The sequence below is a fragment of the Pararge aegeria genome, chromosome 10 (assembly GCF_905163445.1).
Source record: "Pararge aegeria chromosome 10, ilParAegt1.1, whole genome shotgun sequence".
Classification (NCBI taxonomy): Eukaryota; Metazoa; Arthropoda; class Insecta; order Lepidoptera; family Nymphalidae; genus Pararge; species Pararge aegeria.
In genome coordinates, this window is record NC_053189.1 from 8,130,070 (window position 1) to 8,157,154 (window position 27,085).

Here is a 27,085-nt window from a genome sequence, read left to right on the forward strand (position 1 = left end):
ATTGGGGATCTTCTCAAGCTCTAGTGAAATCAGGAATTTTTAATGGTAGATATATTAAAAACTTTGCTTTTACAAGTCAGATGTAACAGTGTAAAATTGAGTAACCTGATGATAACGTATGGTGAAGATAGGCGTAGGCGGCCCCGGTATTATTTTTATTTTTTTTAATTTCAGGACAAATCATAATTACGAAGCGAATGAAATCGAAGGTGAGCTTGTCTATTAAAAAAATCATCCAGAGCTAGTTAGTTCAGTTGTTATTATGTTAATACCTTATTATCGCTTTTCCAAAGCAAAGGATTTGAATTAAAAAAAATTGATAATTTAATGTTTGTGTACTCATTGTTTATAGCGCACTGTCGCAAGTACCAGTTGCATTTATCACGAAAACAAGAACGCAGAGCCTACAAATCTGGGACTTACGCAAAAAAGGTTGATAGACGTTGGGTCAACCAAATGTCAGTCTACTTTTAAGCGATTTCTTTATAAAATTCTGGGTTCGGCGGGAAACTTCGTACATGGCGGACGCGGTTTTTTCAAATTTTTTTTTTGATTTTATTGTAAACTCGTCTTGAAAAGGATTTGGTGTTGTTTATATTGAACTGTAACTTGGCCTGTCAATTTGTGCACACGTGTTAGTGAGATTCCGGTGTAATTTCGGTGTTTTATGTGAATTTACACAGCAGCAGAAATAGTTGTCATTGGTGATATTCGTATAAATCTAACCGTATTTAGTGTTGGTTAAATATTTATTATGTGTCTGTAGTTATAGTGTTTCCAGTAAAATGGATCTAGATACACCTCCTGAGCCGCCCGACCCGGGGGCATCAGCCTCGTCTCGCAAACGACAAGGAGAGGATACCAACGTATATACGGCCAAAAAAACTATAACTGATCCTACTCAGGTAAACCCATCCGTTCAAAGCCTTTACATACATCCTTCCTTCACCGAAGGCGCCAAGTCATACTCTGACGATGATAATGGGCCTTTTATCGTCCAAGTCTCACGGGAAGTGGAGGACCCATCCTCTGGAGCGTCATTACGGGCTATAAATTTCGGTCAATTCTTGCACAAACACAAAATTGGTTCAATTATCCACGACGGCGTCAAAAATATAGGCCGCAACAAAATTACTGTAGAGTTTACTTCTGCCCAAGCTGCCAACAACTTTCTTGTTAGTCCAGTTTTGAAGTTATGCAAATATAGAGCTATAATTCCCACATACAACATAACCAGAATGGGGCTGGTGAAAGGAGTTCCCGTGGACTGGTCGATGGACGAGCTTGTTGATTCGCTAGAGCTCCCGCCTGGCTGTGGTGAGGTTCTGAAATCAAGGCGACTGAACAGAAAATCTGTCACAGAGGGTGTCATCACTTGGGTGCCTACCCAATCTGTTGTCCTAACCTTCAGGGGGCAAATGCTTCCTGCTAAGGTATATTCATACCACACCTCACTGCCAGTTGAAACATATAAACTTCCAACAATACAGTGCCAGAACTGCTGCCGTTTTGGCCACATTAAAACAATCTGCAGATCTAAGCCCAGATGCTACAGATGTGCTCAGCCCCATACAGGTGACTCATGTTTGGTCATCAAGGAATTATCTACATGTTTACACAGCTCTGGTAGTCATTTTGCTACTGATAAAGACTGCCCAGAATTCTCCAGGCAGCAATCTATTAAAATGGTCATGTCTCAGAATAATAAATCTTACATTGAAGCATCATCTCAGTTTCCTCCTGTCCGCAGGTCCTATGCTGAGATAACAAAAGAAATGTTTACTCCTACTAATGTAACTTCCACCAAAACCTCCTACCGGCAAACAGTTTTCCGCTCTCCTCGTCCCCGAGCTCCTCTAGCAAAGGGCTACGATAAAAAAGCTGTTCAGACTATTGTCGGTGATTACTGCTCATCCCTTCCTAATGGATGCGCTCTCAACAACAATGTTGAGAACCCTCCCTCCCAAGGTAAAATGCTTGAGTTTATCTCCGAATTTCTACTTAGTATTGTCGCTCCATGTAGTGAAATCCCCTTACCGCCCAACGTTGCCAAAAACTTAAGCCAACTTTTTAAACTACTCCAAAATGGGCCCAATAACCCTGCTACAGTGGAACTGTAAAAGTTTACGTCCCAAGAAACATGAGTTAATCTCTCTGATTAACCTTCATAATCCCACCATTCTTGCCATCTCGGAGACATGGTTGAGGCCTGGTTCACGATTACGGGTGCCGGGCTTCTCCTGTTTGAGGGATGACAGGAGTGATGGGTATGCAGGCAGTGCTGTATTTCTACGGCACTCCCTCCCCTACACCCAAATCGCTCTTCCTTCCCACAGTCAACAGATCAATGCTGTTGCTGTCCGTACCCTAGACATATCTTTTGTATCTCTGTATATTCCTCATCCCTCATCTTCTATTATTCCCGAATTACAAGCAATCTTGTCGTCCCTTCCCAGCCCTATCATAGCCATGGGTGATTTTAACACCCACCACACGATGTGGGGGTGCCATGCTAGTGACGGGTTTTCTCCATTGCTGATTGATTTACTTGATGATGTCAGTCTTTGCATCCTCAATGACGGTTCTCCTACTCGAAGGGTATACCCCAATCAGAACCCTAAATCAGCGGTTGATCTCACCCTATGTTCGGCTAACCTAGCATCGCGCCTGACTTGGAACGTGCTACAGTCAACCTGTGGCAGTGATCATTTTCCTATAATTGTTACATTAAATAATAAATCCTTACCTACCCCTAACTATGATCCCCTTTTAAAGTATAAACTTAAAAAAGCAAATTGGGAAGATTATGCCCTATCAGTTGATTGCATTGTAGACACTCTGCCCGATTTGGAAAGTGATGGAAACATTCTGGTATGCTATGATCTCTTTTTAAAATCTCTTATATCTTCGGCCGATTCCCATATTCCAAAAAAACACCCTGTGAAAAATCCGCTGCTTTCCTCTCCTTGGTGGGATGATGAATGCAGCGATTTATTTGGTAAAAGATCTGCTGCAGAAGAATTATACTCAGCCTGCATGACTCAGGATAACTTTAATAGTTACCAAAAACTAGATGCTAAAATTAAAAGATTAGTCGTCAAAAAGAAAAGAGCAAGTTGGACGCAGTTCTGTGAATCGCTTAGCCCTCGTTCACCCTCCACCATTGTGTGGGAAAATATGAGGAGATTCCGTCGCTCCCTGAGCCACGTTGATCCTTCCTCAAATAATCCTTCTGACTGGCTTAACAACTTTGCAGACAAATTAGCTCCACCTTATGTTCCCTATGTGGACTCATTTCTAACTACTACGCCAGCTCCAGCTACGGATGAAATGGATGCCCCCTTTTCCTTTTCTGAGCTTCAAATTGCTCTCAATGGTCTAAAAGATACAGCTCCAGGGGAAGATGGCGTTCCATATTCATTCCTGGTTAACTTAAATGACAAAGCTAAAATTTATTACCTTAAAATAATCAATAAATGTTTGGAAACTGGTTCTATCCCAAACTCCTGGAAATCTCAAATTGTTATTCCTATCCTTAAACCTTATAAAAATCCCCTTAATTCAAATTCATATAGACCCATAGCTTTGTCATCTACTTTAGCTAAAGTTACAGAACATCTCCTTAAAAACCGACTGGAATGGTTAATGGAAAGTAGAAATATTCTCCCCTCCTCCCAATTTGGGTTTCGGAAGGGTATGAGTACAACAGACAGTCTCAGTGTATTAACAACAGATATAAGATTAGCCTTTACAAAAGGAGAGTACCTTGTGGGTGCTTTTCTTGATATTGCTTCTGCATATGATAATGTCCTACTTCCGGTGCTCAGGCAGAAACTACTTAAGCTGAGTGTTCCCTCGAGGATGGTTCATTTCATATGTAATCTGCTGTTTTGCAGATATGTTCTGGTAAAGCATCAGAATAATTCTCTTCCCCCCAGATTAATCTGGAAAGGCCTCCCTCAAGGCTCTGTTCTCAGTCCTCTTCTCTATAGCATATATACCCACGACCTCGAATTGTCTGTTTCTAGTTTTTGTACCATTTTACAATATGCTGATGATATTGTCCTCTATCACAGCTCAGGCAGTATAGAGGAAGTATCCTGTCGTATCAATTCTGCTTTGTATTATCTAGGCCAGTGGCTGTCTGACCATGGCTTGTCCCTATCAGTGGGCAAATGTCAGGCAGTGGTATATACAAGGAAGAGATACCTCCCGAACCTCAACATCTCATTTGAAGGTCAAGCAATCAATCTTGCAGTTAAAGCTAAATTTTTAGGTGTTTATTTAGACACACGACTGAATGGAATTGCTCATTCTGAATACATTATCAAAAAATGTGAAAAAGGCATCAATGTACTACGAGCAATAGCGGGAGTTTGGTGGGGTGCTCACCCCTATACTTTAAAATTATTATATAATGCCTTAGTACGTAGCCACATGGATTACTGTATGTTTGTTTTAGAGCCTTTTAATAAATCAGCTGCTGAAAAGTTTAATAAAATTCAGTATAGATGCCTTAGAATTATTCTAGGTGCAATGAAATCCTCCCCTACTAATGCTTTGCAGGTAGAATGCGTTGACCCTCCTCTATCCATCCGTCGACAATATCTATGTGACCGCTTTATCAGCAAGATGTTACAGCTGTCATCCCATCCTCTTTGGCACCGACTAAGTCAACTATCACACGCACCTTGCTCCCGTAACTCGTCTTCCTACTTGCTAGATAGTTTCCTAAAGTATACCAGCCTTCCTAATCCCCTGACATCTTTCACAATCAACCCACTATATTCAACCCCATTTAAAGCATTAATATACAACCCTTCCATCATCACAGATCTAGGTCTGAGTAAAGGATCCCCAGATACCAATATCAAACTAGAAAAGCATATTAGTCAAAATTGGTCAAATCATCTTATTATATATACTGATGCTTCAAAGCTGTCTCCAGAAGGTTGTGTTGGTGCTGCATGTTGGGTTCCTGTTTACAGAATTGTTTTAAAATTTAAATGCCCTCCCGAGTCTTCTGTGTTTACCGGAGAGGCCATTGCTCTTTTGGAAGCAATCCTGTTTGCACTGTCCCATAACGTACAACAGACGGTTATTCTGACTGACTCTTTAAGCTGTTTAATGTCTATTAAAGAAAACCCCTTTCGCAGCAAATCACGATTTCCCATTATCTTAAAAATCCGGAAGGCTCTGCTCTCTTGCAATCAAAAAGGACTATTCATCTTACTGGTTTGGATTCCAAGCCACTCAGGTATTCCAGGAAACGAGACTGCTGACTCATGTGCCAAAACAGCTGTTGAGTCAGGTTCTCTAGATCATTTTAAAAATTCATCGCAGGACCTATGTACTCTTGCCAAAACATATATGGAAACAGCCTGGAAAATTTTTTGGAATGATTCCAAATTGGTTAAGGGTAAGTTTTACGCTACCATCCAACAAAACATACCAAGACAACCCTGGTTTTGTCACTCTCGAAGTACAAATCGCTGGACTTCATCCACAATTTCCCGATTGCGTCTTGGTCATGCTAGCACACCTGTACATCTGGCCAAACTCCGGATAAGGGACAACTCCATCTGTGAGTGTGGCTTGGATGAGGGCACTATAACTCATATTATTTTTAACTGTCCCAAACTTACCTATCCCCTCTATGACGTTCTTCCTCCCAAAGTCCCCCGTCCTTTGAGTGTTAAATGTTTTTTAATGTTTGTTTTCAGTCCTTATGGTAGATTTTTATGTAAATATATAGTAAGTAATAAAATTAAAGTATAATGTACAAAAAATATCCGTGTTAGATATATATGCATGTGTTGTCTGTGCTGCCTTAGGTTAAAGAGCTAACTAGCTAATAACAACTATTTCTTGGTACAAATTCAAAATTAACTTTTCATTAGTTTCACCGATCAATCTCCTTCGTGCCTTCTTCACCTACAAGACATTGGCGAAGTACCTTGTGCCCAGTTGGCACAGACAAAAGCCATAAACAAGAATTGAATTGAATTGAATTATAAAATTCTGACACAAAGCAAAACAAGAAGAGAAATTATAATTTGATCATTCTTTATCTATTATTGAGTACAAAATACAGATCGACAAGTCACAAATAGTTACTTACACTATGTATAATTTAAATTAACTTTTGTTCATTTGTTATATTTTTTCCTTCACGAAAATGGACATTCTAAAAGCAGAAATTGCTAGAAAACGAAAACTTATTGAAGAGAAAAATATCCTGGTACGTTAAAGGTTTTTTATAAACAAGTTACTTAACATAATTTATTATTTTTCTACGATACTACCTGCTTCTAACGCTGGATTTTGGTAAGTATTGTTATGCAAGTTAAAAGGCTTCGCCGCGGCTTGCATAGAAGCAGGCGTTACTTTGCGAAATTCCATAATATATTATGAATCCTCATGTTGGCTTGGCGTCGGGAGCACACTGCGGAAGATCTGTTTGTTGTTGAGTACACAGATTGAAGAAATTATAAATTGAACCATACAGATTCTCCTACTTTTCCTTGCCTTTTAGAAAATAGCAAATTAATCTTAATGTTCATTGCCTTAATTTTGCATTGCATTAAGTTTCCCAATAGATTTGGCTAAAGATATTATTCGTAAATTATTAATGCAGATTGAGTCCCGGAAATTATAAGACCACACTGCTACTATCTTGCAATCACTCATTTCTATGTCATAGCTCCCCAATATCTCACATCACCATCACCATATATAGTATTAAGTATAGTACTATCTACTAAATATTGCTGGATTCATTTAAGTTTTGATTGATTACAGAATTCAAAAAAGTATTTTAAAAGAGGGGAACTCCTAGCAAAAGAACAAGAAGAGTACTATAAAAAATATGGACCAACAAATCAACATGACAAATTGGCTATAGACAATCAAATAGAGGATATAGAAAAAGGTTTGATAGAATTGATATTTTAACTTTTGACCTTGCATTATAATGATCTTTGTTAATCCTTGTGTGTCCTTGTACCTTTGAGTTATATTATTTTAATTCCCATTTTTTCCCCCTGCACAAAAAACCTTTAAAACAAATATTTTTATATCCTCTTCGCTACAAACTGTGAATTTAAAAAAATTGCAAATTTTGTATTCTCAACATATGTTAAATAAAAATCCTTCAAATCTAACCAAAATAAATCATTGGAACACAATATTATTGGTTTTGTTAGTCCTATATAAAGTTATTTACAATTACAAGTTACTATAGGTTTATTTATGAACCAATACCACCAACCAATAATAAAATGCAGACAAGAAATCAATTTATAATTTTAATAGCCTTACAAAAATAAATAAGGTTGGAGGATAAATTTGGATATATTCTATTAAACCAAACAGGGCTTTAACTTTGCATGCACTTTTATCCCTCTTGTATATGCAGGTATTTTTATCAAAAATAAATCGTGTGATTTTAATATTACAGCTAAAAAGCAAGAAGCAGAAAATCAACAATCGGAAAGTGTATGTTTGCCAAGAGCTGAAGTTATCAGAAGGTTAAGAGAACGGGCACATCCTATCATGTTGTTCGGAGAAAGTGATTTACAGTCTTTCAAAAGACTAAGAAGAATAGAAATACAAGAACCTGAAGCCAACAGAGTAAGCATTAAATATATTTTTTTCAATGGCTTGTTAAGAATGTAATGTTATATTGACCATGCAGATACCTCACTCATAGACCCCTTGCACATTTCCTGTAATATAAACATTTACCTAGTTTCAGTATTAAGCTACATAATTTTTGTTACAGGGTTTAAGAAACGACTTTCAAGAAGCTATGGATAAAGTGGATCAGGCATACCTTAATGAAATATTGGCCTTAGGAACACAGGTAAAATTTTATAACATAATGAGATTTTTTTGTTCAGACTCTCAAGTATCACTCTAGATGATCCAAGGCAATCACATAAAAATAGGCAATTTAGAGAATTTTCTTGATAATAACTAAGAGTTGGCACAGTATGTGCAACCAAAGTTGATCTGCTAGCCAACTTCAGTCTGGCAAAATAAGATTGTTCAAATAGTAAATCAGCAAATGATAAGTAAACGTCTCTATCATCATATCCACCCATCACCAGCCTGATACAGGGCACCAGTCTCCTCCCACAATGAGAAGGGGTTAAGGTCCTAGTCCACTATGCTGGCCCAGTGTGGGTTTGTGGACTCCACACACTTTTGAGAACATTATGTAAAACTCTCAAGCATGCAGTTTCCTTACGATGTTTTCCTTCACCATTGAAGCAAGTGATAGTAGAGGTTTATGCTGGGATATGAACTCAGCCCCCCGAGAGTGAAGTCAAGCTCCTACGCACTGGGCCACTTTACTTCTCTATAGGTTTCACAAAAGTGACTGGTGTAACAGAGAGTGTTGACAGTGAAAAATATGGACTTTAGATATGTGAGATGCAAATTCTGGCACTATCCTGGGTTTCCAAGTCATTAATAAATAAAAAAAAAACACTAGTTACACATTGTTTTTGCATGTTCTAGAATGAAAGGGAAAAACCACAAAATGAGGATGATTTGGATGATTCAGTTACATACGAGTTCATACAAGAAATGGCGCAGACTATGGGTCAAGGGGACAGAAATCATGATATGAATGTTATAATGATTCTGTTACAGGTACATATATATTTTTAAAAATTTTTGATGAATAAAGGTAAATTTAAGTAACTGCCTCTTAATTAGTATGCATGTTCTAATTTGATAATTTGAACAAACTTTTCAGTTCCTTCTCAAACTGTGGGGTCAACAGCTAAACTCTGGTACATCAACAGAAAAGACTGCAATCAAGCATAAAATGACAAGAGCAACCTACACTCAAACTCAAGTGTATCTCAAACCACTGATGAGGAAATTAAAGAAAAAGACACTTCCTGAAGACATCTGCGACAGTCTCATGGAAATCACCAAGCATTTATTGGAAAGAAATTATATTATGGTAATTCTATTTAACTAATATTATAAATGTGAAAGTGTCTATTCTTAAGTAACCTTGGTTCCTTTGCTCTATTGCATTTATATTTCTGAAAAGATGTGTATTCATTATTCATTGCATGTGTAAACCTGATTGATGACTTAATCTGATCAAAAAAAATTTCAACAGGCTAGCGACGCATACCTACAGATGGCGATTGGCAACGCCCCATGGCCTATTGGTGTCACTATGGTGGGCATTCACGCGCGTACAGGGCGCGAGAAGATCTTCTCCAAGAACGTCGCCCACGTCATGAACGATGAGACTCAGAGAAAGTACATCCAGGCTCTGAAGAGATTAATGACAAAATGTCAAGAATACTTCCCGACAGACCCATCCCGATGTGTGGAATATAGTACAACTAGATGAATAAAAGTACCTTTAGTGAAATGTTTTTTTTTTTAGTAAATAAATCGCGATTCCTTTTGCTGATGCTAGCCAAGATGCTGGCTGTACTAGAAAATTCTTTATATACGGTTCTATCATCGAATTAAGAACATACAGAATCCTCATTCAGCCATTGTTGTGTCCAACAGTGAAAGCGCCCTGCGCACGTCTTACTTTACACCCGCGGAATGTTGCTAGGTCACAATTTTTTTCCCTTTTTATGGTTAACGCTTAGAACATTAGGGGTAAAACAACTGCGAAGTTCTATAAATCAACCGTTTGTTCAAGAAACCAATCTAAAGTGAAGTGGTTTTTGATGCTTCAATATGAGTCGTGTACACGGTTTCTGTATGTTCTTAATTCTATGGGTTCGACATTGAAACCTTCATCTACAAGCGACTTTATTTAACATTTCCAAAGGCCAATTAGTCTAAAGTTAGTAAAATGGACTTCACTCGCAATAAAAATGATGACTCTTAAAAACGGCCCTATGATTTTCGGAAGTACAGCTAATAAATTCAAAAAATATGTTATTTTTGCAGAAAAGAATGTTTGGTAGTTGGTATAAAATACAAATTATATATTTAAAAGTATTTGATTTATTTGATCGGTCTTCGGCATAGATAATACATATTTTTATGGTCATTGGTCTTTGTTTGACTTTGACTGTTGGGCGCTACGGTTTTATTATGGACTCCATAGGTTTTATAAAAACATTTTTGAGATAACAAAAGAAATGTTTACTCCTACTAATGTAACTTCCTCCAAAACCTCCTACCGGCAAACAGTTTTCCGCTCTCCTCGTCCCCGAGCTCCTCTAGCAAAGGGCTACGATAAAAAAGCTGTTCAGACTATTGTCGGTGATTACTCCTCATCCCTTCCTAATGGATGCGCTCTCAACAACAATGTTGAGAACCCTCCCTCCCAAGGTAAAATGCTTGAGTTTATCTCCGAATTTCTACTTAGTATTGTCGCTCCATGTAGTGAAATTCCCTTACCGCCCAACGTTGCCAAAAACTTAAGCCAACTTTTTAAACTACTCCAAAATGGGCCCAATAACCCTGCTACAGTGGAACTGTAAAAGTTTACGTCCCAAGAAACATGAGTTAACCTTCATAATCCCACCATTCTTCCTCCCAAAGTCCCCCGTCCTTTGAGTGTTAAATGTTTTTTAATGTTTGTTTTCAGTCCTTATTGTAGATTTTTATGTAAATATATAGTAAGTAATAAAATTAAAGTATAATGTACAAAAAATATCCGTGTAAGATATATATGCATGTGTTGTCTGTGTCCTTAGGTTAAAGAGCTAACTAGCTAATAACAACTATTTCTTGGTACAAATTCAAAATTAACTTTTCATTAGTTTCACCGATCAATCTCCTTCGTGCCTTCTTCATCTACAAGACATTGGCGAAATACCTTGTGCCCAGTTGGCGCAGACAAAAGCCATAAACAAGAATTGAATTGAATTGAATTAGCGGGTTGTTTGTTTATAATAAGACAATATAAAACTTTCATTTACAAAAATAACCAAAACTTAGTCATTTTATTTGAGACTTTAAGTTTTACATAATCTTGAAAAAGAATCTGCTAGTTATTTATTATTTACTAAACAATGATATTGGAATATGTACAAAAGTTTCATTTACAAGATTGCCTAAATATTTTATCGGAACATGATGTTTTGGGTTATTACAGCATCAAAATTGAGTAAGTTATCTACTTTAATTTTATTATAAAAGTTGTAAAGAATAAAAACCTCAAATTGTGAAGATAAAGGTTAAAAAAAACAAGTCCTCTTGAATTTATATATTTTGAATTGCGCTTGCCTGAGGCTTCGTCCGCGGTTCTATTAGTGCCATAAATCCCGTGCGAACCATACAGTTTTCTGGGATAATCCAGGGTATAATCTTTCACCATTTAAAGTTCCAGTCAGATTGCTTCTGTAGTTATTGTGTGAAAGAGTAACATACGATGATGAGGATGGATGTATCCAAATATAATATTAAGTAGGAAAGCAGGAATTTGTAGGATAGTTTTGGACAAATATTACAGAAGTTATTTAATTATAAAAAAAATATGTTATATTTGTATTTTTTTTTGATAAATGTAAACAATATTATAAATCTTTGTTTCAGTTTCTTGAAACTATTTGAAACATATCCCGACATAGGTGACAAAGTGTTGTGCAGTCCTATTTCAACTCTAAAATCATGTAATGAGGACATTATAAAGGCCCAACAGAATATTCTTGAGAAAGAAGAATATAAAGCATTGATCGCTAAACTAAACTTTAAATATCTGAAGAGAAATGTACATGCAAGGTTCTTTGGCCTTCCAGTATGTCCAGAGTTACATAGAACTGTATTTCCTAAAAATGTAGATCTTGGATGCTTTTTAAAAGTTACAGGTAACTATCTTGTTCATTATTTGACTCTTTTACTATGTGATTTACTAGCAATAAATATGTTAGTTGTCCATTGCTTTGTGTCTGTAGTGTTTAGCTTTTTTGAAAGTATTCTGTTTTTAATGTAAAATAAGTTGAGAGCTTTTTAGTACAGAATATTTCAATAAATCCTTTGATTTATTATTATTATTAGAAGATAACTTTGTGGAATAGTTTGTCTTATGACATATCTTAATCTACTCTTAGCTCTGTTTATTTTCTAAAGTTAAATTGTGTTATGTACTAGTTTCATCATTGAACCTGATTGATTTTTGTCAACTTTACCATCAATTATGATAACAGCATGTATATGAAACCTCATTCTCTCATACTTAGATATATCTGTTTAAAACTTTGATTTATGGGGTACTGAATGTATTAAGTGTATTTTATTTATACTAGTGTATATTGTGTTAAAGGAACTGTTGTACGTGTAACACAGGCAAAAATGTTAGAATATCAAAGGAAATATGTGTGTATGAAATGCAAATTTGAGAACTCTGTGGAGGCTGATTTTGAAAACCGATACATTTTGAAAGCACCATCAAAATGTTGGAACTCTAACGTTAGATGTAAATGTACCACATTTACACAGGTCAATCTGGTATCAAGAGAACATTGTAAGGATTATCAAGAAATCAAAATACAGGTACATAGGTGCAGTGGCGGTATTAAAACAACTTCACACTTGTTATTACGTTTTATACGTTTATTATTTAACTAAGAGTTTATTATATTGGTTTTTTCTTATAAATTCAAGTAAATTAAGTTTCGTATGAGCTTGAATAGCGTTCAAATGTTTTTGTTGCGAGCTTAGATCTCTAACTCTTTAATTAACTTTTTTAAGAAAAGAAACAGCTCTCAACTTCCTTGAAACCTATGTCAGACTTGTGCATTTCTCGGGCTAGTTAAAACCTAAAAGACATTATGGTTCAAACACGTCTGGTTAGTATGGCTTAAATAGCTTATTCAGAGAAACAATTGAGGTGCTGTTATTGTTTTTCTTTAAATTTAGGCAAACAGTGCACAGAAACTTCTATATCCTACCAATTATCAATAAAAATTGCCAATAATAATTTGCATGTTAACCTTTATTGTAGTGCTTTTCCAGGATTAGTAGATATTGTTTGTCATTTGGCACAACAAGAACGGTAACTTTTAGAGGTACAGAGGTCACGAGTCAAATTAATCCTGTAGGTAACTGTAGGTAGGGCTTGCTAAAATTCAAGACCCTAGCCACTGCATAGGTGTTGTTTTTGTGTTATGACAATACAACGTATGTACTAAATCTGGCTTGGACATAAGTTTGCCATCAGTGGAAAACCATCACCTATCAAAAGATCTAAATTTAGCAGGACATGCAAGGACCACATCCTACAAACTGCTGCCCTGGTGCCAACAGCACACACAAGTCACAGCATTGTTGCTTGGTGGCAGAAATAAGCATGGCTGTAGCAATTCCCTGTATAAGCTTTGCCACCACAAGTTCTACTACTAAAATAGTATAAAATTAATTTTATTTATTATTATAATTTAAATTAATATTATTATTATTTTTGTATAATTTACTCGGTAATTTATTTTAATAATTATAAACTTTGGTCATGTATTATTTTTGTAACATTGTAACAATGTTTTTTTTTTAAACTATATTTACAAATGGTTTAACCAATTCATGTAATAATAAAAATCTTATCTTATATCTTTAAACAAGCAGTTCTTGTATATATTTATAATTGGAATCTCGGAATCGGCTCCAAGGATTTTCATGAAATTTAGTATACAGGGGGTTTCGGGGGCCATAAATCGATCTAGCTAGGATTTATTTGTAGAAAATGACATTTTATTTGTGTTTTCCGGTAATAACCGATTTGGTGCAGCAAAGTTGCACGGGTCAGCTAGTTATTATGGAAATAATGACAGATTTGTATGACATTCAGAAAGTGTACAGTTAGGTTAGGTTACTTTACAAATAAAATATTTGATTTGATTTGATTAAAATTTACTGAAATATTGAATAATTTAACAATTTTCAGGAGCAAGTTAATAAACTTAGTATTGGTACAATACCTGGATCCATGTGGGTGGTGCTGGAGAATGATCTTGTTGATTCCTGCAAACCTGGTGATGATGTTATTATTTGGTATGTTATATGTATATTGATAAATTGATTGGTAAAACTTACTTGTCTGCCTAGAAATTTTCTTGGACTAAAGCATTACTCTATTTAACGTTAGTGATTACACGTATTAGTGCTATTGTACATTTTATGTTTCAGTTGCGCAGTTCGTCGCCGCTGGCGTCCATCAGTCCAGGCTAAGAAATCAGAAGTAGAATTAGTTTTGCATGCTAATTATATAGAAGTCATCAATGCACAGAGATCTGAAGTGATTTCCCTAGCTCCAGACATAAAGGATTGCTTTGACGATTTCTGGGCTAAATACCAGCAATGCCCGTTGAAAGGAAGAGATCAGATCTTGGCTTCTGTGTGTCCGCAGGTATGCTTGATTACAGTATAATGACATTAAGTAAGTTTGTAAGGATTTATCTGCTTTCATAAATTAAATGAATAAGTAAGTTCTCAATTTTTTATAGAAGTAAAGCAATCTTTTTTATTTCTATCTAATTCTTATAACTTCTGGCATCCTTACGTCAATTACCCGCGTTTTTTTGTTACTCCAGGTTTATGGGCTTTATTTAGTAAAGTTAGCGGTGCTACTCACAGTTATAACTGGATCTAACCACATCGCTGAGAATGAACAGAAATCAATGTCTGATGATAAACATGCAGCACATGTTAGGGGACAGTGCCATTTACTACTTGTTGGTGATCCGGGTAAGGTACCTGTTTTTAGTGACATTCAAAAATATATAATGAACATACCTTAGAAGGAGACATAGATACACATATATAGATACATAGAACATATCTAGGTTACATGTACATATACTTAAGTTTGTAAATTGTAGGTATACATTGTTGATATTTTTTGATGTAACAACGTCTTTATTCGATGGAGGCGGCTGCACGCACGAAAAAACATGACTCATGCGGCGTTCCCTCGCTCTGAGGCGTTCCATTTAAGGCTTGAAGCGGAACGAGCGACAAAGAGGCACAATCGGCCTCCGCGTTCGGCAGCGTTTGACTTGTGTCTCTCTCCTACTTGAGTGAGCGATACGTCCGCGTGGACAGCTATACAATAATACATTAACATGTTTTCGTCAAGGATGAAATGCAGTGAAATGTGTCGTCAATTGTGATATAAACCATGAACATTGTAAAAAAAAAAAGTTGACATAATTTTTTCTTTTATTTTTTTATATTCATTGTTCAAAAATAAATTGTAACAAACATATTTTAACATAATTAGCTTTAGAAACTATGCGTAATTACGTGATTGTATTTATGCGTACAAAAAAGGGCACTTGATCAATACATTGTGTGTGATTCTCATTTACCTACTTCTATAGTATATCCATACAAAATATCTATCAGACAAATAATATTAAAATTTTCTTTTGAAAAATTGCAACCATTCCATCTGTATTTTCTTATGACGTTGTCACGTTCAACTATTTACTATAACTTTGGAATATATTTTTTTGGATTTGTATATCTTCCTTACTTTTATCCTTAGGTACAGGCAAATCGCAGTTACTAAAAACAAGTGCAGAACTGACACCCCGTTCAGTGTTTACGTCTGGAGCCGGCAGTACCCGCGCTGGCCTCACGTGTGCAGCTCTAAGAGTAAGATTTCAGATTTTCAAACTATACTATAAATGGATGAGGGATGATGGAATCGCCAAACAATCATAGGAAGACATCCAACATCTTATCGATATTTTTTTTATGTATCATCATTTCCACCAATTGACGTTCACTGCTGGACATAAGTCTTTTGTAGGGAGTTCCACAATCCATGGTCCTTGGCCACTTGTCTCGAGCGGCTCCCAGTCACTCGCCTGAAGTCATCTGTCCAACTCATTGGGGGCCGACCTACGCTGCGTTTACCGGTGCGGGTACGCCATTCCGGCACCTTAAGACCCCAAGGTCCATTAGGTTTCTGAGCTGTGTGCTATATAAAACATATTTATCGACAATATAATAACGAATCGAAACTATTAGAAAATATTTTTTTATATAATATAAATAAGATTTTTATTATTATTAGTAATTTAACACACCATCGGCTTCTTACTCCGTATCGACTTTCCAACTCAAGATGAGAATCATGTTATATTGAAATAAAAAAACATGTGTTAATTATTATGTATAAGTGGGAAATATCCACAAAGGCAAAACGGTAGCACGATTCAATTAACATGTGGCGCCATCTAGTTTTAACTCGTTGAAACTAAGTCAGTTACAAACTTGAATTTTAAACTAGGAAGATGGCGAATGGCAATTGGAAGCTGGTGCCCTGGTACTATCTGATGGCGGAGTTTGCTGTATCGATGAGATATCGCATCTGAGGGATCATGACCGCACTGCTATACACGAAGCCATGGAGCAACAGACTATATCTGTTGCGAAGGTAAACACCCGGGCGTGCGACCAATCACGCGACGCGCTGGTTTGAGCAAGCCTTGTGATTGGTCGCACGCAGGACGCCTTATTCTCGAAGTATATTTATTTATTATTTAAAAAGACTTGTTAAGTGAAATTCCAATCCGTACCAGGCCAGCGTGGTAGACGACGGCCCTAACCCTTTCTCACTGTGGGAGGATACCCGTGGTCTATAGTGGACCGGTAACAAAAACAAAAACAATAAAAATATATATGTATATAAAATGCGCAAAGGCGGTCTTATCGCTTTAAGCGATCTCCTCCAGACAACCCTTTATTTTATATCTTTAAACGAGCAATTCTTGTAATTGGAATCTCGGAATCGGCTTCAACGATTTTCATGAAATTTAGTATACAGGGGGTTTCGGAGGCGATAACGATTTATAAGGTCAAACATTATAATTAGTACTAACTCATTTAATAATTAAGTTCGTCTGCACCAAATCGGTAAAAAATAATTTAATTGAATTTTTAGAAAATGTCATTGTTATTTTCTAAAAATTATCATTTTATTCATGTTATCCGGTAATAACCGATTTGGTGCAGACGAAGTTGCACGGTTCAGCTAATGGTAGATTAAGTTAGTTACTAATTACAATGTTTGAGCTTTAAGTATATGCATCTCAATTTTGGCTTTGTTGCAGGCAGGAATAGTGTGCAAACTGAACACCCGTTGCGCAGTCATAGCCGCGTGCAATCCTAAAGGGCACTATCAGACTGACCAGCCGTTGAGCGTGAACGTTTCTTTGGGAACACCCTTGTTAAGTAGGTAAAAGATTTCTTAGAACTATTCAAATAAGGGTGCTATAGAAAGTTAAGTGACGTATTTGTCGAGTGCCTATTGGTGTGTGATATCGTAGCGCCCGAAAGGATGAACCGCCGCCACAAAATGGGGGTTTACATTTTTTGCACACCTCCCTTAAAATGGGTATCAATAAAAGAGCTTGACTTGTATTTACTCGTATATCAGAATACACACTAACTCAATATCATGAGCATTGGTTTTTAATCAAATGTGTAGAAATCGTAATCAATTTAATAAAATATCTGGCAAATAAGAATTGATGGTTATCAAAAGTTTAATTATTTACCAACTTTATAAATTTACTGTAACATTATATATTATACTTTGTGTAGTGGTATAAACCTCCTTGACGTGTCTGTCAACGGCTGCCTAGACTAATATGTAGCCAAGAATCTTTCTGCGCGGGAGTTGTATAAATTGGGTAAGCAGTTGCGCAGGTGCTAACTCACCCACTTTTCCCGGCCGAGGTAGCAGGGATACATTTTTTATTGTAGAGAAGATATATAAAATAGTGTGACAGCTGAGAGTTCAGGATCTCGGCCTCCCTTACAGGGGTGGCACACGCCCTAACTTTCCACAGTTCCGTGCGTGCGTGCAGTCTTATCCCTATCCCTTCCCTACTAATATTATAAATGTCAATGTAAGTTTGTAACGCTTTCACGCAAAAACTACTTAACCGATCCTCATGAAACTTTGTACACAAATTCTTGGTAGTGTTAGAAGTAATATATGATACTTTTTATCCCGACATTAAGTTCGGTTCCTGTGGGAGAGGGGATGAAAGTGTTTGACGATTTTACACCATAACTCCGACAAATTATAATCGATTTAAATAATTATCTTTTTGCTATAGAAGTTATAATATGAGTTTAATTTTGTTCAAACTTTGTGTTGATCTGAATATGGTTGGAGATAGAGGACAGAAATCCTCAGCGGACAGCAGCAAACCTTACCAAAGCTTAGCGATACTGAATACTTTAAATGTTTTTAGATCTAGTTATAATTAAACTAAATTTAATGCCGTAAAAAACAAAATCAAACGCAGACGAAGTCGCGGGCAACAGCTAGTATATTATATAAGAAAAACTTCGTTAAGAACCTGTATGCCTGAGAGTTCTGCATAATGGTCAAAGGCGTTTGAAGTTCACGCCGCCATTATCAGCCATGTTGTGGGCTGATAATGGGTTGAGAATGATGATAATGATCAGTTCCGAGGTCCTCAACTTAGCGGGTAATTACCGTGTCAAATATTTTCAGGTATCAAGTTTTTCTGTTAAGAAATTCTTAGTAAAATCCCAAAGCTGGGAAATTTGTACCGTACTGTACTATTCTTTTTTTTAAATTAGGAGGGGAAAATCCTCATGGACATCCCTATGGATAGTGCCGGACTTCTACCGACTAAAAAACCCCTCCTGCCTTCTAAACGTTAGTGTACCTGCCATTTGGCCTACCACTAACGTCTTTGTCCTACCTTCCTTCTCTTTCGTCCCTTTCCTTTACTCACCGTACTGTCCTGGTCCTCGAAACAAATGCTAAGCAGTCTTATAACCTGGTTAATATCACTACCATGTGATAATAAACATTAAAGCCTACCAACCCGCATTGCAGCAAGCAGTATGGTGGGCTTCTACATCCCTTGTCTATAAGATACCTATGTCCAGTAGGCCACTATAAGTTGATCAACTTTATTGTTACAGGTTCGATCTAATATTCATTTTGTTGGATTCGAAAAACAAATCGTGGGACAAACTTGTGTCTTCCTACATATTGTTTGGTGACGAAGATCCAGTCGAGGCCAGAAAGAAATGGACTCTTGAAAAACTGCAAGTAAGATCTTGTTTCTTAAAGGAATCCCATAAAGCCAATTTAATAATAATAATAAATGTATTACAACAATACACATGTCATAATGTGACTACTATTTGATATCAACTGAAAGTTTATAAATATGGAATGAATGATACTTTAATTATAAACCCAACAAAAGTAGGTATAGATAAAATATTATGAAAAAGGTTAGTAAAATCTAAAAGTGCACGCCTCATAATCTCATTTTTCAGTAAAAAATGTATCCCTCACTGTGTTTTTTTGAAGCGCCATACGGCTTAGCCTTTTAGATTAAAAAAATAAAACTAAGAAAAAACTAGTACTTTTAAGTTTATTTTATAGAAATAAAAATAATATAGTCATAAATCCGGACCAAAGAGAAAGGAAAAAAAAAGAAAAAAAATACTTTTTTTTTTAAATATATTTATTTTTTTATTATTATTCTTTAAACTTCAAAATAATTTTGAGTAATCTCAACTCCATATTCTTTTCATATTTTGTAGATGTACATTGGTTTAATTGGGCCGAAACGGACGCAGATGACGAAGTCTGCAAATACAATACTGCAGTGTTATTACATGACACAGAGAAAGTCTGAATACAGAGACCCTTCCAGGACTACAGTTAGAATGCTAGACAGCTTGATCAGGTAACTATCATGGTTGTTGATTATCTTGCGCCCCTTTAGTTTCTCCCATTTAGAATATTAACAAAACAATTGTAATACTTTCACATACATTTGCATAAAAAGTTCTACCTGTCGTAAATGATTTGCGCTATACTTTTAACTTTTAAAAGACTCCGTAACCAAGACACGAGTTCCTTGGTTCATGCCAAAAATTAATTTCTCCTGTACCTCGAAGAGTATTCTATGCCATCTGAATCGCAGTTATCACAAAAAGGTGACGATAATCGTAAAGCCCGTCTTACCCTTTTTTTTTTTTTTTTTTTAAATCGATAGACTAGCGCTAGGCCGCAATCACATAACATCGGGGAAGATGAAAGGGCGTTCCAGATCTTTGCGGTGTGAATTGGGAAAGAGGAAGCAAAACGCTTTGTCAGAGAATTTTTCCCCAGCATTAGAACGACGTGAAGTGTCATAGTCAGAAGAGAAGGAATTAAAATTAATATTTCTCCTGTGAGAGGACAAGGTCCAGCAATGAAATGCTAATATTAGCATCTAACCGCTGACAGCTGTTAAGAAATTTCTACTAATAGTACTGACCGCGATGGTTTAGTTTCCGCATACTAAAATAAATTCCTATTTACAAGAACTGTATACTTGCTATATTTTTCTTTCTTTCTGTAATGCTAAGTGCATGTTACTTTACAGGTTATCGCAAGCACACTGTCGTCTCATGTATCGAACAACAATATTACCCGTAGATGCAATATTCGCCATATCCCTTGTAGATCTATCAATGCAGGACTGTACGTTGGCTGATACAGTGGATGCTTTACATTCAACCTTTTTAAATCACCCAGACTTTCACTACCTCTGCATGGCAAAAAAACTATTAGCCAAACTAAAATTGAATAATATATGGAAAGAAGAACTATTCTACTACGGAAAATTACTTCAAATAGACGGCCAAACTTTATCGAACGATATAGAAAAAGGAGATCATAAGCTCTTTGCAAAATATGATGATGTATCTGATATAAATATTCCATTATCTGCATCACTTGTAACAAGTTCATATTTCAACAATAAGAAAAATGTAGTGACATTAAATGAAATAGACAATAAAATCCTTGATTTCGATGAAGTTGCAAATGTGAGAGATATAAATAAAAAATTAGCAGCGACTTTAAAGAAACATGCAACTCTTAATAAAATAGATAAAAAGCCACCACAAAAGAAAAAAACTAAACGGAAGAGAAAAGAAGTTAACTTAGATAACAGTGCACTTGGAAATAAAAAACAAAGAGTTAAGAAAGATAAGCAAATAAGACTGGATTCGTCTGATAGTGAAGATTGTGATGTTAATGAAATTTTAAATGCAGTACCAAGTGTGAATGATGTTTTCACGAAACTTGGGATAGATTTTAAACTGTGCAATAATGATTCTCAAATTAATTTAAGCCAGAACAGTGATAAAAAAGTGGCTACTACAGCAGTTATAAAAAATTCTGTACTAAATAAAGAGAACCAAATTGAATCTAATCAAAATGGTCAAAAAATTACTGTTCAAGACAATCAATCTAGTAAAACTTCTATCAGCAAATTAAAGCAATTTGAATTTGCTGCAAAGCGAGATTTGAGTAAATTTTATGATGAAAATGCTGAAAGTAATAAAGGTGTTATAGTAGATACATTACAAAACACTGTGGTTAAGAGTACTGTTAATTCTAATGGAAATTCAAAAAAATCAGTATCCAGTTCGCAGTTATCTATGTTTGAAAGTTCAGACTGTGATATAGATTTTGATATATAAAATCATGAATATTTCAATGGAATTATTGATAAAATTAAACTGATCTATTAATTATGAAATAAATAAAGACAAGGTGACACTTTTCCCTATGTAATATTTAATGCTATTGTTATAAATAAAAATTTGTTACTATTTACAACTTTTATTTATCTTCGTCAGCTGTGGATGGTTTATATGGATCTGTTTTGTAATTCTCTATAAGAAGGTTCTTGAATCGTCTTGCAGTAATTGCTATGCTGTCTTCTTTGGCTACTATGTTTAATATTTCTATTCTTGCCACATACAAATGGGCTGGATTTTTGGGACTGACACTTTTTATGACATCAATTTCATAATCTATTCGAACCTGGAATAAATATTAGCACAAATAATTTCAAATGTTGTTAAGGTGTGAAGTAATATCTATATACCTACGATGAATATTATATATTTTTTTGGATTTAGATGGGACTAATGTAAAAGTGCTATGAGGCTAATCTTTAGCTTCAAAATTATTCTTATAGATTACACACTGTAAATTAAAATACAAGTAATTCTTCATACTAACTTTGTTAGAGTACTTGGTTCAAGTGGTTATACATTTTTGAAATCTAATTTGATCATTTCTACTTACCGGGATACTTTTCTTTAAAACCTTTTTGCCATTGACTCTAATTTTGCTCTCATAAAATAACTTTTCTATTTTGCTGAAATATATAAATTTATTAGTATACATGATATTAAACAATGGCCACCAAAAAAAGTCCATAAAAGCACATCTTATTAGTATGCAAGAGAAAAGACATACTAAAAGATTTCCTTATAAATGTAAATATTGTAATAAACTTCCACAACATACTTTCTTGCTACCCCTAAAGTAGATTTCAATATTGCATCCATTCTCAGCGAAGTAGTGTTGAGTTTAACAACTTTTGAATCCTTTGTCAAAGAAGTATCATCATCAAGAATGTCAACGTTCTCATCATCTGAATCATCATCTTTGTTCTGAAAAAATGGCTTCAAGTCAATAGTAATCTTGTATTATCACAGGATATCAGGCCTATCTTATATATTAACCCATAGCTGCTGAACATATTGAGGAATGGGCATGTTTTAAATCTAAGAATACAGATAGGTTTTCCAACCACAATACATCATGACTTTTGCTGGTAACACATTCTTTCAGTGACCAAATTGTATTAGTATCTACAAAATAGAAACACAGGAGTCATATTATTAATGTGTATAAAGTTTGTATTTGAAAGTTCAGATAAAAAAACTTTTTTAAAAATAAGTCTGTTGGTTTTTTATCCACCTATCCTTAGCACTAGGGATGAATGAAAATAATAGTTACACTTATTTATATGCATAATTCCTGAAAACATACCAATATAAACGCCCACTTTAAAAGACAACTAAAAACTACATATTTTTAAAAACATCTTTAGTTACACTTTATCAGTCATGCTTTGTGGTAAACAATGGTAAAGTTGATTGTGGAGCATGTCTGTCTATAAGATGTATTCACTAATAAAGGTTATTTTCAAAACCTGTGGAAACTGTTTTTTTTTTCTGGCAAGTAGCCTATATCGATTGCTTACTTAGTTAGAGCGTAAAGGAAGAAATGACAAACAAATATACAAACAGACTTTCGCATATAGATGCGAAAGAAAATAGATTATAGGTTAGGTATTTACTTTGGATACATAGGAGGAACTGTTGAAGGTCACCTTTCCCAACTATTTTTATAAGATTTACATTGAACTCTTCTAGTTAATACATACCTTTTTGGATTTATATCGAATTGCTCTGTATGATAAGTGTAGTGGTTTTAAAGCTTGTAGGTCTGTTCTTGCTCCTACTGTGTTGTGAAAACAGCTGACATAGAGTGAGGTTACAGGTCTAATTTCTTTGCATATTGCTCGATTTAAATAGCGTGGTACATATCCACGTCTCCACAGGACATTCATCACGATGGAAATATATTGAATATTATTTAAAATAGATTTACTGAGGATTTCTTAGATTATTTATTTTACTGTCACTTTCAAATGACATCCTGGCAGATTTGACAAATGACAATGACATTGATTTTATTGTAACGTAGTGTCTGTATCCTCTTTGTCAATAAGAAACTTCCGATATCCACGACACATCGAGTTTTCAAAAACCGGTTATCCGATTATCGCAGTCGGGTAACGTGGGTCGCGTTCAGTACTTTGGGTTGAAAATTAGCAATACTTTACCAACTTTACTTTGTTTTTAGATGTGAGATAAATGAAACAATAAAGACAGCAAGTTTAGTATTTACTAGTGGCCCTTGACATCGACTGGGTACTAATGTGAAACAGATCCACATAAACTTATAATCTTCGAAACTCCGTTTCACCCACCCTGGGGTAGAATTCCGAAAAAATGCATATGTTATGTTAGCAGTTTCTTTCACTCCCTATGTAATCCTCTCAATTAACCTTTACAATCATCATACAATCTTTAAACCGAAAGAATTTTTTTTTAAACCCATAATAAATTACGGGTTTTTACTAAATGCTATATTTGCACAAACTCCACCGTTTAGAAAAACTTAGTAGTAACCTCGTAGATATACTTGTTTGTAGGTATGTACACAGAATTAAGAACAGTTAGTGACTGGCAGGGGGTATTCACTGTTTTTAGACACATCACACAAGTATTGCATGCAATAATGGCTGAATGAGGGTTTTGTATGTTCTTAATTCGGTGTGTACCTACTTATAATATGATACTATTACATTTATTATTGATTATTTATACTTTTAGAAACAAATCCGAAAACACCATAGGTAAACTTAGGTTTCTTGTGCTAAGGCCGTGGGAGATTTCTGCTCACTTGACTGCAGTTGTCAGTCTGTTCTACATCAAAACACAAAGTCGCGACACACTGTAAAGCGTTGTCAAACTATTATAATACATGTGCCTATGACATAAAGTTCATTTTACCTTTGATTGCAAGCATTAGATGGTGGAACCTAGTATTCAGTTGGTTAGTTATCTTGAGTTGGCGACGGTAAGGCGCTTTAAAATAAACATCCAGATGCCAATGATAGTCTATATCTAGTTTACTTCATTGCAGTATTTTGTCTGGAGATATCATAAATTTAAACCAACTTGTCTCTACCATAAGGCGAAGGATTGATCGGTTCTTGTAAGTAGGATGTATTTTTCGAACATAAAGCTTAGCTAGTGAACGACCTTTATAAGATTTTTTTTATTTCCTTTGTATTCAAAAAGTTTGAAATGTCGATTTCACCTGCCATTTATGCTGCACCTGCTTATGCACATTTTTCTAGCTTATGAAAAATATACTATAGTTAAAATATATACCTAGGTATAATAGATATGAAATGAAATTTTATTCGCTGAAAATGAATTTACTATTACGGTATCCATTCACCGCACAGCTAAGCAAATGGGAAGGTATTAGACCTTCGCTCGTTAATTTATTTCTTTAAATGTTTTGCTTTCAATTTATAAGATAAAAGAACACACGGCATTAGAAAAACAATCACGACCACAGCTTCTCAATCACCCTACTAACATCCGAGTCTGCACTATGCGGTGTATAAATAAAAGTAAGAACATCTTAAAAGGCAGTAATTAAAAGCTGTCGGGACGCTACGAGGCTATAGTTTATCACATTATACACGGTTTGTCTCTTAGTAACATGTGGACACATGTCTCGAATTCGTAACGATCTTTTTATTTTCGTATACGATTATGTTCACGGCGTGTTCAAAGGGTTTTTTTAAATTTGACACAGTTTATGGTTTTGTCTCGTTTGATGGCCGTAGATGGGATAGGCATGACATATGTAGATGGTATTAATTAAACAACATGGAGGTTTTAACGTATTGAGTCGCCGCTACCGATATTTTGAATTGGGTGGTTCAATTTTAGATTGACAGCTTGAATCTATTTGGATTAAGCAAATAGGTAACCATGTTTTACAGCCTTACCAGGAAAATACAAAAACCTGTAGTGGGGAATCCAAATTTGCATTACGTTTGACAGATTAAGTGTAAAGAAAACAATAGTTCCATTTTTATCCAAAATAAGGCGAGGTTTATTATTTTCCCGGTCAGGTAAAATCATTGGTTAGTAACGCGGAGAGAGCACTTTTGAGTCAGTCCGTGAGATGCAGACTTCACGTTCTCTATTTATCAATAGCTCTAGACCTGTATATATACAACAAGACTCGAAGAACAATACTAAAGTGGATAAGGTGATAGGTTCAGTTATATAAATACTGTAAAAGCAGCGGTCTATATAAACTGGACCAAGATTTTTAATGTTTGTGGTAGGTAACCTACTCTTATGTTATAATAGTGTCCATAAGATAAAAAAATAAGTATCTAGGTATTTCATATATGATAATTTTTATTATCTGCTAGTTAGGCCGGTGGTGTGTAAATTGTCTCTAATAAGAAACTCGTACGTAGGAACAGAAGATAAAGCTTACTTTTTGTTCAATATACCTTAACTTAGATAAATATTATCGGCCCTGTATTTATCTGTAAGACAAAGGCCTCTTCCAACTTTTTCCATTCATCCCTATCTCTGGTATTCCTTTCTTACCTTCTGCAGCTTCAAGCTCATCTTTCCATCTTTTATATTTACTTCCTCGTCTTCTTTTCAGGTTTTTTGGGTGCAAGTTTGTGATTGACCTAGGTACTCCATTTGCCTACGCTACGCAATGTATGTCATGCATATCTATATGTCTCCTAGTAGTAAAAGTGACATCTTATAGTTCTTTCCGTTATAGCTGTATTCCTTTTTTTATTAGACCCAATACCTAGTATTAGGTCTAATAAAAACATACTTCGACTAACGGAATCTTAGAAAATCAAAGTCAAGGTTGAATTTCAAAGGTTTATTGCAATTTTTTCTCTTTAATTCTTCTTACTCCTTATGAATGCAACGGTGGCTTTCAGACGAACCACTTGAAAAAGGTCAGTGACGCCTATGCGTCTACACTTTGCGATGTAACAACTCGCTTCAGGAAACCATTTTTAAATTCATGCATTTTGCTTTGAATACCTTTTAATTTTTTTTTAAATGTTTTCTTTAGAAAACTATTATTCTTCTTTTTGCCTAGCGGGGCTAGTTGTTTAGAATATTTTTAGCTCCTCTCGGCATTTTTTCTTTGGTCGTATAATTGCTACCATTCTTTTCAAAGGGGCTAAGGTAGGTATCCCTTTTTAATCACCCCTTTCGACGACCTCCCTGGCGCAAAGGTGAGCCCTGTGAATTTAAGTAGGTGGTCCCGGGTTCGATACCCGGCAGGGGAAATTTATAATTTCTCTGGTCTGGTCTGGTGGGAGGCCTTAGCCGCGGCTAGTTACCACTTTACCGACAAAGGCGTGCCGCTAGGTGATTTAATGATCCGATGAGATATCGCGTAGAAACCGATTAGGGGTCTGACTACCATGCTCCTAACAGGTTAGATGCAGTCAAAGGCTAATTAGTGGCGGAATAACAAAATATTCGAAAATCAGTCTGCCTCCGCATTATAATATCATCCGGAATAGTTCCTCCAGAGAAGTTCCTCTTTGCATGAGACTCCTTGTAATTAGAAAGTTTAATC

General features: G+C 35.5%; 2 protein-coding genes across 2 annotated transcripts; one reads left to right on the forward strand and one right to left on the reverse strand.

Annotated features, from left to right (window-relative positions):
* Positions 1-6,018: 6,018 nt before the first annotated feature.
* LOC120626749 lies at positions 6,019-21,600 on the forward strand. The gene is given in 19 exon segments (XM_039894417.1): positions 6,019-6,241; positions 6,802-6,931; positions 7,460-7,632; positions 7,784-7,864; positions 8,524-8,658; positions 8,765-8,977; positions 9,143-9,397; positions 10,995-11,110; positions 11,539-11,810; positions 12,266-12,495; positions 13,883-13,989; positions 14,125-14,344; positions 14,529-14,682; positions 15,485-15,594; positions 16,235-16,381; positions 17,058-17,182; positions 18,916-19,045; positions 19,549-19,694; positions 20,379-21,600. Coding segments are annotated over 19 exon segments (3,912 nt in total). The 5' UTR covers positions 6,019-6,178; the 3' UTR covers positions 21,484-21,600.
* Positions 21,558-23,508, reverse strand: LOC120626748 (mitochondrial transcription rescue factor 1). Its single transcript, XM_039894416.1, has 4 exons — positions 23,247-23,508; positions 22,322-22,467; positions 22,097-22,169; positions 21,558-21,829 (listed from the first exon to the last, which is right to left on the reverse strand). Exons 1-4 carry the CDS (start codon positions 23,430-23,432, stop codon positions 21,626-21,628), a joined length of 609 nt encoding a protein of 202 aa, XP_039750350.1. The 5' UTR covers positions 23,433-23,508; the 3' UTR covers positions 21,558-21,625.
* Positions 23,509-27,085: the final 3,577 nt, after the last annotated feature.